Source organism: Mirounga angustirostris, unplaced genomic scaffold, assembly GCF_029215605.1.
Source record: "Mirounga angustirostris isolate CCGP_5_RB_7025 unplaced genomic scaffold, mMirAng1.0.hap1 SCAF_17, whole genome shotgun sequence".
Lineage (NCBI taxonomy): Eukaryota > Metazoa > Chordata > Mammalia > Carnivora > Phocidae > Mirounga > Mirounga angustirostris.
The window spans coordinates 3652381-3672236 of NW_026991725.1; the positions used below are offsets into that span (position 1 = coordinate 3652381).

At 41.1% G+C, this 19856-nt stretch overlaps 1 protein-coding gene and 1 pseudogene across 1 annotated transcript in view; both read right to left on the reverse strand.

Annotated features, from left to right (window-relative positions):
* Positions 1–19856, reverse strand: part of EFCAB5 (EF-hand calcium binding domain 5) — a 165088-nt gene that overhangs the window by 15511 nt on the left and 129721 nt on the right. The window contains exons 15-20 of the mRNA XM_064582306.1: positions 15285–15574; positions 13214–13383; positions 12497–12725; positions 9937–10089; positions 3888–3991; positions 261–514 (exon numbers count right to left, since the gene is read on the reverse strand). Of these exons, the coding sequence (XP_064438376.1) occupies positions 261–514; positions 3888–3991; positions 9937–10089; positions 12497–12725; positions 13214–13383; positions 15285–15574 (1200 nt within the window). The remainder of the gene's footprint in view (positions 1–260; positions 515–3887; positions 3992–9936; positions 10090–12496; positions 12726–13213; positions 13384–15284; positions 15575–19856) is intronic.
* On the reverse strand, positions 13390–14079 carry LOC123854354 (large ribosomal subunit protein eL43-like; annotated as a pseudogene).

A 19856-nucleotide genomic window follows, 5' to 3' on the forward strand; every position in this document is an offset into this window, starting at 1 on the left:
TAATAAATGCTAGTTCTACTTTGCCTTTCTGAGTCCTTCCAGTTCGAAACCATATGATTCCAGCCAAGAAAATGAGCTTTCATACCCTTTGCTCTAATTTATAGACCATACTCATCAGCCCAAGGCTGCATGCAGCCCAAGAATTCTTTCACGTAGAAAGAAATATTGTAACTATTCCTTTTAGGAAATGTATTGCACTCTGTGATTCCCTCCACATGTATTAAACCCAGGAATTCAGATTGTTTCCCCATTCACAATACCTAGGACATAGTTTTTCTTTATTTCTCCAGATAATTCGCCCAGTATTTCGTAGCAGGCAGCTTGGACCACCTTCATCATTTTCTGTAGATCTTTAAATTCTCGATACAGTAACATTTTACTCCTGCCAATGTTAAAATCAAGAATTCCCAGGGCTTTTCCTGTTCTCTCACGGAGTGGAATTATGATGTGGTTTTCTCCACAGACAGAGGCCAGAACAACCTCCGAACTGTCTGTACACTTGAAGAGGAAGTCTCTGAAACCCAAACCAAACAAGCCTAAGATCATACAACATCAGCCTGCTCATAACACTCCAGCCAAATGTACCGAGTTGCTCTCTTTTGTGCCCACTGCGCCCCCACCCCCCCCAACCAGCCCTGATTTTATCTGCTGGGATCGCACACAGCTCTGTCCCTCTCAGCTGGCTCGTCAGATGGAGAAGCCTCCTCTGACCAAGCAGCCTGAAGTCACTCTCCATCACGCGGCTCTGCTCTGCTGTCTTTGCTAGACGTATACTCATCTGAAGGTATTTGGGTTTTGTTTACATCCTGTCCAGTAAGTGGGGGTTGAATGGCAGAAGGAATGAGGAGTTTATTAGGTCAGGTTCCCTAGAAGTGGAGCCAGAGCCCGGCATGCTTATGCAGAGGATTGATTGAGGGAGTGCTTTCTGGAGAAACCTGTAAAGGTCTGAGGAAAGTACAATAGGCAAGGAGAGGCTAATTAAGGACATGAAGGCTAATTTGCCAGGATGTGGTTGGAACTGGAGGGTATGATCCTGAGCGAAATAAGTCAGTCAGAGAAAGACAATTATCATATGATCTCACTCATATGTGGAATTTAAGAAACAAAACAGAGGAGCATAGGGGAAGGGAGGGGGAAAATAAAACAAGACGAAATCAGAGAGGGAGACAAACCATAAGAGACTCTTAATCATAGCAAACAAACTGAGGGTTGCTGGAGGGGTGGGGGGTGAGGGGATGGGATAACTGGGTGATGGACATTAAGGGGGGCACGTGATGTAATGAGCACTGGGTATTATATAAGACTGATGAATCATTGACCTCTACCTCTGAAACCAATAATACACTATATGTTAATTAATTTAATTTAATTTAAATTAAATTAAAAAAAGAATGTGAAGGCTAGGGTCACCTGGGTGGCTCAGTTGGTTAAACGTCCAACTCTTTTTTTTTTAAGATTTTATTTATTTGTCAGAGGGAGAGAGCACACAAGCAGGCGAGCCGCAGGCAGAGGGAGAGGGAGAAGCAGGCTCCCAGCTGAGCAAGGAGCCTGATGGAAGACTCGATCCTGCGACCCTAGGATCATGACTTGAGCTGAAGGCAGACGCTTAATGCTTAATTGTTTAATCGACTAAACCACCCAGGTGTCCCTAAGCGTCCAACTCTGGATTTCAGCTCAGGTCAAGATCTCAGGGTCCTGAAATGCTGCCCCACCTCAGGACCGGCGCTCAGGGCGGAATCAGCTAGAGATTCTCTCTGCCCCTCCCCTCGCTCATGCTCGCTTTCTCTCTCAATAAAATAAGATAAAAAATAAAAAAAAAAGAATGTGAAGGCTAGCCTCAGTCTCCTCTCAAGGGGAGCTCTGGAAGGCAAACTGAGCCAAAGAATTTGCCCCACCTTGAGGCAAGGGAGAGGTCTTTTATCAGTCATTGGCTCTAAGATGCTTTGGGTGTCTGTTTACATAACTGTGAGGCACACCTAGTGAGGGGCTCCCATCAGTCAAGGACTCTCCTCTAGAGAAAGTTCCAGTGTACCTGAAGCGGCCTGGCAAGAGCTATATTAGGGACCTGGTAGGGCATCAGCAGCACTGCTTCCTCAAGGGGACAGAGATTCTCATTGAAATGTAGTAGCCAGGGACGCCTGGGTGGCTCAGTTGGTTAAGCGACTGCCTTCGGCTCAGGTCATGATCCTGGAGTCCCGGGATCGAGTCCCGCATCGGGCTCCCTGCTCGGCAGGGAGTCTGCTTTGCCCTCTGACCCTATCCCCTCTCATGTGTTCTCTCTCATTCTCTCTCTCTCAAAATAAATAAATAAAATCTTAAAAAAAAAAAAAAAGAAATGTAGTAGCTGCTTCTCTCTAGTGAGGTATAGACACATCCTTTCCCCCCCCTTTCCTCCTTCCCAATCTTTTAAACTTTTTTAAAGATTTTATTTATTTGAGAGAGAGAGAAAGCACAGAGGCAGAGGGAGAAGCAGGCTCCCCGCTGAGCAGGGAGCCCGATGTGGGGCTCAATCCCAGGACCCTGAGATCATGACCTGAGCCGAAGGCAGATGCTTAACCCACTGAGCCACCCAGGCGCCCTCTCCCTTCCCAATCTACATTGATATTAAGATGTTATTCTTCTGAGGTATTTGAGAAATGTTGGTGCTTTGCATAGCCTCAAAAAGCACATTTATGGTTCATAATAGCAATCCTATAATGCCAGGTAAGATTATGTCCTTTTTTCTTTTTTGCTGTTCCCGCCCCTCCCTGCTGCACTGCCCAGCCTACACTTTGTGTCTGAATGATAACCACAGTAATGATGTGTCACCCTAAACTTTCTAGGCATAACCATAAAGCTGATTGGTCAACTAAATTCCTCTAAAAGGCACCTGTTCTAAGTTACACAGAGGAATCAAAGGTTATGAGCCTGGGTGTTACAAGGACGCTCATAAAACTCTTGACTGGTGCAAGGAATAACTATGTGGGAAAGAGCTTAAACCTGAATGAACAGGGGCACCTGGGTGGCTCAGTTGGTTAAGCGACTGCCTTCGGCTCGGGTCATGATCCTGGAGTCCCGGGATCGAGTCCCGCATCGGGCTCCCTGCTCGGCAGGGAGTCTGCTTCTCCCTCTGACCCTCCCCCCTCTCATGCTCTCTCTATCTCATTCTCTCTCTCAAATAAAATAAATAAAATCTTAAAAAAAAAAAAACCCTGAATGAATATTCAGGTATGAGGCCAAACTAAAATTTAATTAACACATGTACTTAAATGTCAAATTAGCCTCCTGGACTGAGCGAGGTTACTGCCTACTCAGCTGCACTGACCTCTAACAAGCAGCCTGTCCCTTTTGCAATGTGTGTGTCCATCATTAAGATCTGTTTTACATCTGTCCACAGTTGGGGGGTGGTCCTTGCATCCCACAGGTGAAAGGCATTCAAAGTACTCTCTACTGGGTACTTATTAAAGACCATATCCTCTGCTTCCTCCCCACCTCTGCCCAGCCTGTCTTCTTTAAATAAAAAGTACACGTTCACTGGCCGGTTAACACTAAGATGATGAGCTCTGATAAGTGACGTGGATGTATTTTTTCACAATCCTGGTGGGTTTTTGTTGAATTCCATGTTTACAAGAAAATCATAGAAAATAAAACACTATCATGCTTAAAAACGTGCAATATAAAATGCCAATGAAACCTGTTTTAAAAAGGACTTGAAGGGGAAGGGAATTAACCTGTCGCACGCAGACAGGAATTTTTCTTAAAAAAAAAACCCAATTAGAATAGGATTCAGGTGTATACTAATAAAAGGCAAAAGCCGTGTCTCTCTACTACTACTATTGAGCTACTAATGCACAAGGGGAATGTGTTTTGGCAGTCAAACAACACAGACATGAAGATGCATCTCATACCTGAAGATGCATGTCTTCCTGAAAATTGTAGGGGGGTTCTTGTGGATTTCTGTTAGACCCAGGTGCCCGGTAACCATCATATTGCGTAAAACATAGTCTGAATCCTTGAAAAGAGGAAGAGATTTCAACACTGAGAGGAATGATTAGACCTCATTTTCCCATTAAAGGTTTTGGGAACAGAAAAATAGGGAAAAAATTAGGAAAGTTTAGATCTCTAGCTTGAAGTACCGGGACATTTTACTTACTCAGTACCATTAAGAATGAGGTATTCACGAGGGAAAGATTCAAATTATCAACATTCTTTTAAATGCACAAACTTATTTTTTATAATTGTGATAAAACTATATGTTTATATTACTTTTTGATGTGAAACATGCATTATAGAACATTGGGAAAATACAGAAAAGTCCAAGGAAAGTAAGAACAGTAAAAAATATTCTCCCATGAGGTCTTTGTCTACACCATCTCATCAAAACTATTTTGGTTAAGGTTACTAGTGACTCTCTTATTGTGAAATCCACTGATCAAACCCTAATCATCATCTTCCACTATAGCAGCATTTGACTCAGTGAACAATTTCCTTCTTGACATATTTTATTCACTTGGCTTTTGGGACACCACTCTCTCCTGGTTCTCCTATGAATCACTTTTATATTTATTGCTGCCCCTTTGTCTTCCTCACCTCTAAGAGGTTTCGAACTATAGGTCATAACCTAACTATCGGTTGTGAAAATATTTTAATGCCCTTTTTTTGTTTTTTTGTTTTTAGAGAGAGTGTGTGTGCAAGTGGGGGGGCATAAGGAGAAGGAGAGAGAGAATCTTAAGCAGCCCCCCTCTATCGAGGGGCTCCATCTCACAACCCTGAGATCATGACCTGATTCGAAATCAAGAGTTGCATGCTTAAGTGACTAAGTCACCCAGACACCCCATTTTAGTGCCTTTTAAAAACAGCTTTATTGAAGTATCACTGATACACAAAAAACTGCACATATTTGATGTATACAATTTGATGAGTTTGGAATGAGTCTTGACCAACTTTTTTTTTTTTGTAGAGATTATAAGAAAGTAAGATTAACATATCCTGTAAAATATACTAAACTGTAGGAAAGACATTCAATTGGAAGAATAAAAAGGGGTTTTTAAAATTATTATTTGACAAAGATAGAAAGAGCACAAGCAGGGGGAGCAGCAGAGGGAGAAGAAGGCTCCCCGCTGAGCAGGGAGCCCGATGTGGGACTCGATCCCAGGACCCCGGGATCATGACCTGAGCCGAAGGCAGACACTTAACTGACTGAGCCACCCAGGTGCCTCTGAAAAGGGGTTTTTATGTCCACCTTTAAAAAATTCTTTGATTAAAAGGGAAACTGTGATAACAGGATCCATAGGGACTGCATGATGAATGGTGCTTTGGGGAACAACGGGTTTATAGTGTGGAGCTTCCTCTTGTCATGACCTCAAGTGTTCACCCAAACTGTTTAGATGAAAAATGTTCTCAACAGAGAATCTGGAAAGATTCTCTGATGTTGGCAACTGAGCATCTAGCTTTTCCTAATTTATTTCTTCCATGGTTTGTTATTTGGTGTTATATATACTAGACTAATAGGATTTTTTAGAATCTCACTGTGACTATGTTCCTAGGTTTAAATCTTTAGTTCAAACTAAACAATTCCTCTCCTGTTTCCACCTCTTCCCCCCAAACTGTGTCAATTCGGCCACTTCTGTTAAGACTGGAAACATAATATAGAAAATAAGGGCTTCATAAAGAATATGCCTCATAATAAGCTTTTCATTTAATTTTACTTGGACCAAGGAACTATAAATTCAGCAAGTGCCTCACTAATTATTCAGTAGTGAGATAACTCTAGTCAAAAATTTCTAGGAAACTGTTTAGAGAAAAGAGCTGCAATGATATTATCCCCCATTTTCTTTCTTCTGCTACTGGCTTGTTATTTTTTCCCCCCTTACTCTTCCAATACAGGTTTTCCCTGCTATCTGAAAGTGGAACGTTCCTATGAAAACTTTCATGAGCTAAAACAGTGTAAAGTGAAGAAGCAATTACTATTAATTTATACAGAAACATTTTTGAGCATTCCTGGACCCCCAAAATAACCTCTCTTAGGCTTTTCTGATGCTTTAGAACACATCTTGCTAACGGATACAGAAAATAAATTGAGATAAAGCACAGATGCTCATGGACGCTATTCAAAGTGGTGACGGCTTGATGTTGAGGTGCTGAGTGCAGTTGGGGGGGTGGGGAGAGCCTGATGGCGCCACTCTTGCGGCTCTGGGGGCTCCCTGCAAAACAAACACCGAACACTATTTCCACTTTTTGCCTTTTTTCATAAAAGCAAAAATTCTCATTGGATTTCTGTCAGGCAGCAAAAACAGGTGACCAATGAGGGTCTTTTGTAAAAGAGAAGGGGCCTAACATGAACTTTTGGCAAGTGGGTATACTAACATCTATTCATTCTCACCTTCTGCATTACACGTTATTTTGTATTTATCCTCTTTTGCTTTTTTCTCTTTTGACAAACATTTTTTTAAAAAGAATGAAATAAAATAGAAGAGAAAATATCAAGAAACGTCACATAGTAAAAGTAGGTATTCTTTTGTGAAACTTCTATTTTAAGTGGGCGTGTGTGCGTGTGTATGTGTGTGTTTGTCAGGGGTCAGGATACAAAATGTTTTTCATACAATAGGTCAAAGTAAATATAATTTTGAGCCACAATGATTCCAAACATTTAGATAACCTCAGGGCTTGGACCTCAGATTTTTTCTATCCTCATTCATTCCCTTGGTTATTCCATCTAGTCTCATGGTTTTTGTTTTGTTTTTGGTTATTATGGTAAAATACACATAGCATAATATTATCACTTCAACCATTCAAAAGTATACAATTTGGTGGCATGAAACACATTCACAATGTTGTATAACCCAGCCTCATGGTTTTGTTTTTTTTTAAGATTTTATTTATTTATTTGTCAGACAGACAGAGAGAGAACACACAAGCAGGGGAAGTGGCAGGCAGAGGGAGAAGCAGGCTCCCCACTGAGTAAGGAGCCCGATGCGGGGCTCGATCCCAGGACTCCGGGATCATGACCTGAGCCGAAGGCAGACGCTTAACTGACTGAGCCACCCAGGCACCCTTCATGGTTTTAAATACCATTTATTTGCTAGGCTGGATTTCTCCCCAAACACTAGTTCATATATTCAACTGCCTATTTACTAGCTCCACTTAAGAGTCTAAAAGGCATTTCAAATTATAATTAAAAAAATCTTTTTCAATTTAGTAGGTAAAAGTTAACTTTTACTTAACTTTGTATTTATTTCATTATAAGAATGGAACATTTTTTTTCCATGTTTATTGAGCATGCATTTAAAAATTTTTTTTTAAAGATTTTACTTATTTATTTGAGAGAGAGAGAGCGAGAGAGCAAGCATGAGTCGTGGGGAGGGGCAGAGGGAGAAGAAGCAGACACCCCGCCGCGCAGACTCCCTCCCGAGCCCAACATGGGGCTCCATCCCAGGACCCTGAGATCATGACCTGACCTGAAGGCAGATGCTCAACCGACAGAGCCACCCAGGCGCAGCCCCCCATTTTTTTTTTTTTTTGGTAGATTTTTTTTGCTTATTTTTCTTTTGGATTTTTTTTTTTTAATCTTACTGATCTGTGTAGAACAGTATTAACCCTTTGCTAAATATGTGGCCATTTCCCCCCACTTTATTTAAAACAACTTATTTTGTCTATAATTTTGGTGCACGGAAGTTCTACCTTATTATGTCATCAATGTAGCAACCTTGCTTGAATTGTTTCGAACTGTGGTGTAGGTTTAGCCTTTCTTCCCTAGATCAAGACTGTAACATTTCCTCTCATCCCTCATTTTCTCAGCTATGCTCACACATTTATTCTTCCTCCAGATGGAAATTAAAATCATTTGGTCAATTTAAAAAATCATTTTGGGATTTTTCTTGGAATTTTGTGAAATTTATAAATAATTCTTGGAAGAAATTATATTTTTAAAAAGTGGTGTTCTTGTCAAAAAAAATCATATGATTTTCTGTTTTATTAAAAAAACTTAGGTTCCTTAGGTTCCTTAGTTTCCTTGTAGTTTGTTTCATGTAGAATCTAAAGGTGACACAGGGTGAAGTGGGGAGAACATCCTGGGCAGAGTAACAGCATTTTTGAAACTGAAGTAGAAAAAAATTACTTTTTATCATGTATGATGAGCTGTGAAACATTACTTGTGGTATCGTTTTTTTCTTCCTCCTGATAGTCTCTTCCCCCTTCCCTCTCATTCACGCAGAAAGTCTGTACTGCCTTAGAAAAGAAATGTGATGAGGTAGAAGGCAGCAATCACTGACTAATCTCTGGCATTTGCTTTTTCAAGAGCCTACTGATATGACTTCAGAAAACAAACTGGGCACACACATTTACCATTTGTCCCTCTCAAGTCCTCAGGGAAATAAGGGACTGAGGTCTTGGTTTCCCTGGTGGCTGTTAGCTGGGGACTGCCCTTAGCTCCCAGAGACCCCAGTCTTTGTACATAGCCCTGAGCATCTCAGAACCAGCAACAGGTGGCCCGTCCTTTCCCCCATCCCTGACATCCCTGGTTCTTCTTCCAACCTCCCATCTCTCAGGGACCACAGCCAGACAAGGTTCTGTGCTTTTAAGAACTTCGGTGGTTACATTGGGACCACCTGGGTAATCCAGGATAATTTCTCTATCTCGGGTGCCTGGTGGTCCTGGGATCAAGCCCCACATCGGGCTCTGCACTCAGCGGGGAGTCTGCTTCAGAATGCTCTGTCCCTCCCCTTACCCTCACACGTGCTCTCTCTCTCTCAAATAAATAAATGAATCTGAAGAAAATTAAATAAGTAAAATTAAGTGTGAAAAAAAAGAGAGGCAAACCGAGAAATAGACTCTTAACTATAGAGAACAAACTGATGGTTACTGGAGGGGAGGTGGGTCATTGGGGGTTGGGAGAGCATGCAGAATGGGCTAAACAGGTGATGGATAGTAAGGAGGGCACTTGTGATGAGCACCAGGTGTTGTATATATAAGTGAGGCATCACTAAATTCTACACCTGAAACTAATACTGCACTGTATGTTAGCTAGCTGGAATTTAAATAAAACCTTGGGGGGCGGAAAAGTGTAAAGAAGCAAAATAAACATTTGGTGAAAACTCATTACATTATAGCTAGGCCTTTTTTAACTGGTGTGATGTAATTATGTCCTTCCAAACAGCAGTTCCTCATCCCTTCCCACTTCACCCATATGACTCTGGTGGGGGCTGCCAGTTAGTGTAAACTCCTCCATCCCCACCCCCAGCTGGGGGGCATATCTCAGGATAGACTAAAAAGAGCTCTCTTGGGTTTTCCAAATTGAAACAAGAAGGAAAGATTCTTTTTTAGTTGCTAAGCATCTGGCTTGCCATGGGGAGAAAGCCTATCTTAAGCTAGAAGGACCAAACCCAAAGTGTAGAGGGAGGCAGACATGAGGACTGCAGAGAGAAAGAACACCAGAGAGCCTGATGGTACTGAATTCCTGGTACTGGTCATCCTGGAAGCCAGACTGACTCCCGTCCTTGCTTTATTTTGGTCACATGAGTCAATCAATTCCCTTTTATGCCTAAGGCAGTTTGAGATGGACTTTTGCCACTCACAACCAATGCTCTTGAGTTGGGATTATGGGAAATATGTCCCCAGTTGGCCTAATAGCTAACTAATTATGGTTTTAAAATATTAGCAAGACACGGGTACCTGGGTGGCTCAGTTGATCAAGCATCTGCCTTTGGCTCAGGTCATGATCTCAGGGTCCTGGGATCGAGTCCCACTTCAGGCTACCTCCTCAGTGGGGTGTCTGCTTCTCCCTCTCCCTCTGTGCTCTCCCTCTTTTCCTCTCTCTCTCTCTCTCTCAAATAAATAAATAAATAAATAAATAAATAAATAAATAAATAAATAAATAAATAAAATCTTTTAAAAAATATTAGCAAGACAATAATATCTAGAAACTCTGTTAGAGGTCTAACACTGCCCAACCTTGCCTACCCGCGTTGGGCCGGGCTCAACAAAGTACGTCGTAATGGTGGTGATGTCAGATGTGATATCACAGAGCCAGCCAATGCCCCTGATCACAACATGCAGGATGTGCTCCCTGCTGTGCACATAGTGATAGGCAGTGCTGAAGACGTTGGCGACACCCTGTAGAGACAGAACATTTTCATTGTCTTTTCGTTTTAAAATAACAAAATCATTAATGCGTCAATTGGATTAACTTATAAAATTAATGATAATCTACTTCCGACAAATTACCTGTCAGTTCCCAAAAGGCAGTGTTCCAGATCCTACTACGCAAAAAAGATCTCAAGAAATCAAAGGTTTAAGGAGAGATCTACTAGAAGATCCACGTAACTTATTACGTTTCCTGATAATCATCCAGGGAAATCTGTGATATGTACTGTCAGAGAACAGAGTCAGAAGAATAAGGTGAAGTTTGAGATGAGGGAAAATATTTACAAGCCAAGAACCAGTGTCAACCTTGGGCAGATGGGTAGGAGCTGCCCTGATATGACACAATATGAATGTCTGGATCGTTATGTGGCTTCTGTCATCAGATCAGTAGTACAGGTTGTGCTCCGTTCCAAGGTCTGCAACATGCTAGATTACACAGTCTTCTCCTAGACCTAAAGAGAGCCTGTTCCACAGAGAAGGGATAGGAAGTCCTTAGAACCCATCTGTCGTCTTATTGTCAAGAGACTCCAGGATTTCCTCCCATTCAGTTTTCCCTCCCTTCCTCTGTGGTCCTCCACACGATTCCTCATGTTCCACATATGAGGGAAACCATATGACTATTGTCTTTCTCTGCTTGACTTATAATAATAATAATTAAAAAAGAGACTCTAGAAACCACAAATTCTTCAAAACTATGCGAATTTCATAATAGGACCCAAGGCATCTCAGGATAACCCAGGAGCCTTTTACCTCCAGGGGCTAGAGAGTCAATTTTTTCTTTCTTTCACACATAATACTTTATTTTCACAATGTTACTTCATCCTTGGCATGAAATGAAATAAAGTCCCAAACATAAATTGTCACCTATATTGACCTAGAGATCAACGTCACTCCTGAACAGTTCTCGGTATTACATGGAAAGCACACGTGTTGACTCCTTACTCTGTGTCAGAGGCACTGTATCAGTTGTTAAGGGATACAACACGCCTACCCTGTACTTGGGAGAGCAGCAATGGTGTGTCCCAGGAGCTAAGGGACACTGTGAGCCCAGGCAGTGTTAGAGAGTCGGTTTAAAAATCATTTTGACATGTTCTCTGACAAGACCATCTGTAATTCACCTACTGATAACTCCATTCTCCTCCATCTTCTTTTTAATATCTTCACATCATCCTTTATGCCAGATGAGAGTGAATCATATTTTTAAAAAGATGTCCAGAGAAAAAGGTTCTACCACTTTCCTTAATTATACATCCAGTAAATAGGAAGAGAAATTTTTATTTATTTATTTTTAAAGATTTTATTTGAGAGAGAGAAAGCACAAGTGGGGAGAGGGGCAGAGGGAGAAGGAGAAAATCTCAAGCAGACTCCACGCTGAGCCTGACATGGGGCTCGATCCCATGACCCCAAGATCATGACCTGAGGCGTCCCAGGAAGAGAAAATTTTAAATCCTGGTAAATAGACATAAAGAGCCAGGGGCTTAGAGGGGAACAAGTGATAAAAGCATAGCAAGCTCCTGATTGCTGCTACATCTCAGGCCATCGCCTCCATAAAGGCTTTCAATCTTCCTTCATTGCAATTTCTATTCATAAAACCAAATTAAAATGCTTGTAGAAATGGTCATTATCGTCTTAAAAGTGCCTTTTTTTGTGATCTAATTTGAAAACATGCATACTCAAGACACATTTAGGCTTTTTCCTTCATTCTTCATCCTCAAAAATCATAGCACTGAAACCAAGAGCCATGGGAATGCATTTGTGGAAAGAGTAAAAAATTTATAGGTTCCCCTATTAATAAAACATAAATGTGTCCCTTCTCAAGCTTCATTCCTATTTTGTGGGTCTCAATTAGTAGTCTAATGGTTGGATTTCAGTTCTACAGCATAAAATGCTGCTCCTATGATTAGGGCAATGGGACACATATTAACAATCTCCCCAGAGAGACTGAGGCATAGATGTGCACCTGAGGCTGAGTCCTTCCATGTGTAATGAGGAACCTCTCCAAAGACTGTTAGATACAGTGAACAGGAACAGGTAGGATGACACTATCTATATATACAGGTTTACTCTCATCTGGTTTTAGGTTTTGCTTTTTAAAAAGTATGGAAGGAGGGTGCCTGGGTGGCTCAGTCATTAAGCGTCTGCCTTCGGTTCAGGTCATGATCCCAGGGTCCTGGGATCGAGTCCCACATTGGGCTCCCTGCTCTGCAGGAAGCCTGCTTCTCCCTCTCCCACTCCCCCTGCTTGTGTTCCTGCTCTTGCTCTCTCTCTCTCTGTCAAATAAATAAATAAAATCTTAAAAAATAAAATAAAATAAATAAAAAGTATGGAAGGAGAGGCAATCCTACCATTGCTTTTGAAGAATTCCTCCATGACTTACCTGATAGAATCTGATCTCATGAGGTACAAAGATATTTATTTTTTTGGGATCTCTTAGGGTGTCAACAGCCATGACCCCAAAGATCCTCATATATGCATCCTGAAGAGGCAGAGCCAGGAATGACCCGTTTTGATCATTCTTCTTGAGGGAATGGTTCCAGAAAAAGATGTTCCCGTGGTGTTGAACTTGGGGCACGTGTATTGGCTTTCCTTCATCCACTACTGTGAAGCTGAGGAATAGGAATATGAAGATGGTAGAAAGGCCCAGGAGAAGGCTTTAGATGAAACTGTGCAGGAAATTAAATAAATTCTCCATTCATAATTATTGGGATTATATGTCAAAGAAGTGGACTCATGAAATTACAGTTGGAGAGTCTGACTTGAGAAAAAGTTTTAAAAAAACAAGCTTAGATCATAACAGGGTAAACATATATAAACAGGATGCCGGAGACATAACTTATAAAGCAGGCAGAAATAATTGAGCTGATATTGTGAAGCAGAGTCCAAACATGGCAAATCAATGCCTAGGAGGGAGCTCTAGGAATGACCAGGGCAATTATTCAAGACTAGAAACCAATCACCTCCCACTCCAGAAGCATTGGTGACTTGAGGCATTTCTCTCTTGGGCACCTAACTAGGATTTCAATACTAGTTTACTTCAGAAAGGGAATTATTTTTTTTTAGAAGGGTAAAACCAACCTCCTCAAGAAATTCTTACCTGATTCCCTTCATGTCCCTGTAGAGCACTCGGTTCAGTACAAATGGAGCATCATCTAAAGTACAAGCTATGTTCCTCAATAGAACTTCCCCTCTATCAGGCAGTAGTAGGTTCTCTTCTAAGAGGGAAATGTGAGCACTGATCTTCTTATTCCCATGGGCTTCAGCATCCTATGGCAAAATATTTCTGACCATGTATTTGCCAATAGCCAAAGAGCTATTACTTTAATCATGTCTCCCTTCATTAGCCTGTTTGAGCATCTGATCCCAATAATTAGCATTCATGGGCAGTGGGAAAAAGGCTGACCTCACAGCTATCTCCCAAATCTGAGTTTTTGTATGTTTTTTTTGTTGTTGTTACATAAATTAACCCATTTATTATAGGCTAGCAATGTTTCAGATGGTGAAGCTTCTACTGGTCTTTCAACTCCTTCAGTCTTCTGATGGCAGACTTTACTGTGACGGCAGAAGTGGTGTTGTAGGTCCAAGCGCCACCAGCAACGGTTTTCATGCAGGAGCCACAATGCCAGATCCCCACAGCTCATCTTTTCATCTTGGTTTTGCCACAGAAGGGGCAAGTGTACTTGGCGTGCTGGCTTATTTCAATCTTCTTCACCATTTTCCCGAGGGAGGCACCATAACGGGTCCCATATTTCCCCACAATTCCGACCTTCTTGGTGCATTTAGCCATGTCGCCGCAAACTAGGTCTTCCCAGATCTGAGTTTTAATGAGTGGAATCGATTTACTTTATGTCAATTAAACTGGTTTACTTAAAAAAAAAATCTCTCATCTTACTCAAATTTAGAGGTTTAAAACTTGGATCCCTTTAAACTATAGTCATATTGTCTGGGCTTCACTTAAAAGTATTTATTTTAGAGGGCGAGGGTAAGAATATGGCTTCATTTCACTCATATTTCTTGAGTAGATTTTCACCATCTTCTGTGGAGTGAATGTAGAAAAAAATGCTCTCAAGGAATTCTTAACATAGTTTGGCTATGATATTTGATTTATGTCAGGAAAAAATTTCTTGGGGCCCCAGAATGCAGACTTTATGCAACTACTCTTTCTAATTAAAATAACTGAAAATTCTCTGTACCTAAAATATTATGATGTCATTAACCAGTACTATGATAATAGTATGTCCATAAGTTGGGGACATGAAAGACGCTTTCCTTGATCTTTGTCTCCTCTTTCTATATACTTAGGTTTGCTTTTCATGTTTTTTTTTCTTCTGCCTTTATTCTTTCTTTTTGACATAAAAGATCTATAGAGTAACTAACAAAAATGTACCACAGATCTCTGAAGCAAGTTGGAGTGATATCTCTTTTTCTAGATGAGTCTTCTGTTTCTGGTCACACCATTTCAATCTATACTGGAAAATTCAGCCACTCAGTAAATAAGTCCTTTAATTAAGTGTTGCAATTTAACTGAGATGAGTGATTCCAGGGTTCCCGGACTAGTGGAGTCTGTGACATATATAGGAGACAGCCATGCTATTTCTGCCTGGGAGGAGCAACCAGCTGGGAGTCTTGAAGAGTATGGCAAAGCTGTGGGCAGCGGTCCCATCAAAGGCATGTGTTTTAAGTGGCACGATTCTATAATAGTATCAGTGTGTTTCTAGGCAGTGCTATGAAATATTGTGTGATGTTGGATCCTCCTTTATAATGACTTTATGATTTAAATAGTTCCTTTTGAAACCGACTCCCAAAACATCATGCAAGGGAAATGTGGCTTGAAGTGCCTGCACATTTCCTTACTGGTATTTTTCAATATTAGTCTATTTTCTTCCTTAAGCTTATTTGACTCTCAGCACAAATGGAATTAGAAATCGCAAGACATGATTCTGTCTTTTATACCTTTCCTCTCTACTTCTACCTTCCCAACCTACAATCATTCCAGCTGCATCTTTCCTAGGCTTTGGGTCATTGTAATGTTTGGGAATGAATAAAACATCTATAGCAGTACCCAGGGATTTTTCGAGAGAATTTCGTGTGCTCCCCCTTTGCAACCATTGAACATCACCTACTATGAGGACATTTTTCCTTTTATATATCACCTTAGAAAAACCTACCTGGGTGAGGGCATTAAAGGTCTCCGTGTACACCGGCTCCAGGGACACCCCACTTGTCTCTGCAGCACGTTGGATTTGGTACAGCCATTTCCGTCTGGCACAATTCCTCAGATTCTCAATATGGCTCCTTTCTAAAGTATTCATCAGAAACTCCACAACACTTTCCAGAACATGATCTTCATTGCCCCTGAGTTCAGATACAACCAATTCTATGTATTTCTGAAACTGTTTTAAAGACAACCTCACTTCTTGGTCAGGGTGTGGCTTTGAAAATTGGATGTGTAGTTTAGCTAAAAGACATAAAACCAAGAACTAATCAAAAGTTCACTTATCTACTGGGGAAATTTTCATTCCCCTTTTATAGCTGACTGAAGCCCCTGACAACAGCCACCCATGGAAAACCGGGTATATCAAAGGCAACTCAAAGCCCAACAGAACACCTACAGTGACTTCCTGTATTGAGCTCAAGGTGTCCTGTGTCATCTTCCCTGTTTCTGTTTTGTTTTTTTTAATGTACTTTTATTTTTAATTAAAAAAAAATTTTTTTTCAGGGATTGAGAGAGAAAGAGGGAGGGGAGAGTGGGAGGAGGGGCAAAGAGAGAGGGAGCAAGAGAATCTTAAGCAGGCACCACGCCCAGCTGGACGTGGGGCTTGATCTCACAACCCTGAGATCATAACCTGAACCAAAATCAGGAGTTGGATGCTTAACCAACTGAGCCACCCAGGTGCCCCTCTGTTTTGTTTTTTTTAACTCTACCACACTCAGCTGGGGGAAACCCCAGGGTCAACTTTGACTCCTCCCTACTTTTTACCTTCCATGTCCAACAGGCCACTTAATCCTATCCTGTTAGCCTTTGGCAATATATCTTGTGGCCACTCCTCTCCATTCCTGTTTCCATAATCCCAAACCAGTATTAATCATTTTATACATAATTAGATTACCAAGAGTAAGGCTCAATACATATTTATAAAATTAAGACACGACTTGTGACAAAAAGCAGAATCAGACCTATGAATACAGAGAACAAACTGATGGTTGCAAGAGGGAAGGGGGGTAGGAGGATGGACAGAAAGGGTGAAGGGGAGTGGGAGATACAGACTTCTAGTTATACAATGAGTAAGTCACAGGAATAAAAGGCACAGCATAGGGAATATAATCAATGATATTGTATTGTACAGTATGGTGACAGATAGTGGCTGCCCTTGAGGTGAGCATAGCATAATGTATAGAGAAGCTGAACCGCTATGTTGTACACCCGAATTTAGCTGCTCCAGTATCTCTACTTGTGATCCTGACCATGCCTTGCACGCTTCTGCATCCATATCTCTTTTATTTTTTTTAATTGTACAATTACGAATGTGCTACCAAACCTGAACATTACCAATAACACATCTTCCTCCATGGCCTGACCTTGTTCCATCCCCTGCCTCCGACGCCCCCACCAATATCCTGAAATTTTGCTTTTGCTTCATCTTTCCCTTCCTTTTATTTTCCCAATAGTGTTATTCGTGTGTGTGTGTGTGTGTGTGTGTACTTCTAAACAGTATGTGGTTTAGTTCTGCCTACTTGTAAACTTCAGAGAAAGGACATCATACTATGTATAGTTTTCTGGGACTTACTTTTTTTATTCCACATCATGTTACCATATCCATCCATGTTGTTCCTCTAGCTGTGACTCATTCATTTCCACCACTATATAGTATGTCATTTTGTGAGCATACTGCCACGGATTTATTCTCCTGTCCGTGGGCATGCAGGTTGTCACCAGAGTTTACCCTTATGAGCAGTGCTGTGAGCATTTTTATACATGTCTCCTGGTGCACGTGTGTTAAGTTTCTTTGACACTTATTATAACTTATATATTATATATTATTATAAATAAGTCGTAGGGTATGTGCCCTTCTCGCTTAAATTTCAAATTTCAAAATCTCTCCTTCTTGAAGAAGGCTTCCACCACAATTTCTCCTTCCCTTGAAAGACAAGCAGCCATTCTGTATCAGCTATTTGACAACATATTGCGTGGTATGTTTAGTCATCTTATCAATGAAAGCTTCTCATTTTTATAGTTGGACTTTTGTTGATTATTGCTCTTTAGTATCCACTCATCTTTCTCCTGTTACTTGTATCCCAAATTTTGCTTTGGGGAAGCTACTCCACTTTCATCTCACTTTGTGTGTTTGAATGGGATTCCACTCGTGGCTTGAGAGATGCAGCATGCATCGTGGGCCTAAGCCAGTCAGGACATTCTGCTCCCACAGCCAGAGTGGTTGGTTGAGTCCAGACAAATGCCAGACTCTTTGCTTGGATTATTAGGAAGAGAACATTTTCCTTTTTATTCCCACTGGACTTGAATAAACCTGTGAGGATGTGAGACTGGACTTGGTCTCCACAGGGTAAAGGCTGTATGAAAATGGAGTCAAAACATAGAAAAGAGCAGGATCAGACTGAAAAAGACAAAAAGAAAGAAGCAGACACTTGTCCTAATGTCATTATTTGAACTCCCAAACCTAGCTGTGTCCTGAAATAGCCCTGGACTTTTCCATCATGTGAACTAATAAAGCCTTTTTTTGTTTAACCACTCTGGGCTGCGTTTTCTATTACTTGGACTCAAAGGGTCCTCAAGATATAGTCTTGAATTAAATTAAAAGTAACTTGTGGGTTCTTCCTCTTCTGTATCTTTTTCTTTTTCTCCTTTTATTCCTTCCCTTCTTGAACAATTAGGTCCTAAGCCATTGGTGGGGCAGGACAAGGTAAGCATCTGCTCCTGATCAAAGGAAGCCACGGTGGCCCAGAGCGGGGTATCCGAATCCAGTGGGGTAAGGAGGGCATTGATCAGGAAGTGACTTGGCATGGGTTGTCAGAGCCTGAGCAGGTGAAGATGTTATCCATGAAGACAGGCAATCTCCAGCCTATCTGAGTAGAGAGTGTGGCTCTGCAGAGGTTGTTTAGCCTGGGGTATCAGAACCTAAGCAGGAAGAAGAGGATATCCATATGCGGTATTTAGGCCTTTGCAGAGTGAGAAGGGCATCCAAATGGAGGGACAGCTTCACTTGAAGTCAGAACCTAAACAGTGAGAGGAGGGTATCCATGTGGAGAGACAGCCCGGCATGGGGAATCAGGGCCCAAGCAAAATGAAGAGGACTTCCAAGTAGGAGTTCAGCTCAGCATAAGGAATAAGAAGCCTGAGTAGATTGAGGAGAGCATCTACATGAAAAGATGCCTTGTCACAGAATGTCAGAACCTAAGGGATGTATGAAGGGCACTCACATGGAAGGGGGATCTGGTATGGGATGTCAGAGCCTGAGCAGAGTAAGGAGGGAAGCTGTGGGAAGGGAGATTAATACAGGATGTTGGAACTTAAGTGTAGTGAGAAGGAAAAGACATCAGTGTGGGGGAGAGGACAGTGGGGTGGGAGATTAGTTCCACACAGGGGGATTGATTAGATAGATGATAGATAGATAGATAGATAGATAGATAGATAGATAGATAGATAGATAAATACAAGCAAGAGAGAAGGGAGCTACAAAAAAGGGAGAAAACTAGAATGAACCCTGTTACTATTTTGGCCTGGAAAGTATGGGTGTGAACTTATTGTTTATACACACACACACACACACACACTCATACACACACTTCCCAAGAGAAACTTGGGAGCAGTGACCTGGGAGCAATAAGCATGTGTAGAACCAAGATCTTGGCCTCTAAATACCATTCCCCACTAAAAGAAACCGGGTTCCTTGGAGAAATGGGTGATGCCAGGGTGGGAGCAGGGAAAGTATAAGACGAATCTAGAAGATCTCATTGTGCAAAGCAAGGAGGTGCTCAGAGAATGATAGATACATGTTAAAAGGCCACAGGAAACATTCTGGCAGTTTCTTATATAACTAAAAATACACCTACCCTATAGCCCAGAAATCCTACTCCTGGGTATTAAAGATAAATAAAAACATATATCCACACAAAAGATTTGTACAAGATTGTTTATAGCATCTTTGTTCATAATAGTCAAGAACAGGCAACAGTCTAAGTGTCTATCAGTTGGAGAATGGACTAACAAACTGTAGTATATTCATATTAATGGAATACTATTCAGAGAAAAAAGAAGCAAATTGTTGATATGTGTAACAACATTTAAGAATCTCAAGAAAGAATATGCTGAGTGAAAGAAGCCTTACACAAAAGGGTACAAACGATTCCATAAATATGGATTAGAAGGGATAAAACATATCTATAGTGGAAAAGAACCAGAAGAGCGCTTGTCCTGGGGATTTGGTGATGGGGATTGCATAAGAAAAGGGCATGATGGAACTTTGTGTTCTATATCTTAATAGGGATATTGGATGCACAAGTTATGCTTTGCAAAAACTCAGTGAATGTACACTTAAAAATTGTATGGTTTGTTGTGTGTAATTTTACCTCAAAGGAAAAAAAACTTAACGCATATCAAAAACTAATGATGTACTGTATAGTGACTAACATAATAAAAAAATTATAAAAAAACACATCTTCTTTATCCATTCATCTGTCGATGGACATCTTGGCTCTTTCCATAGTTTGGCTATTGTGGACAT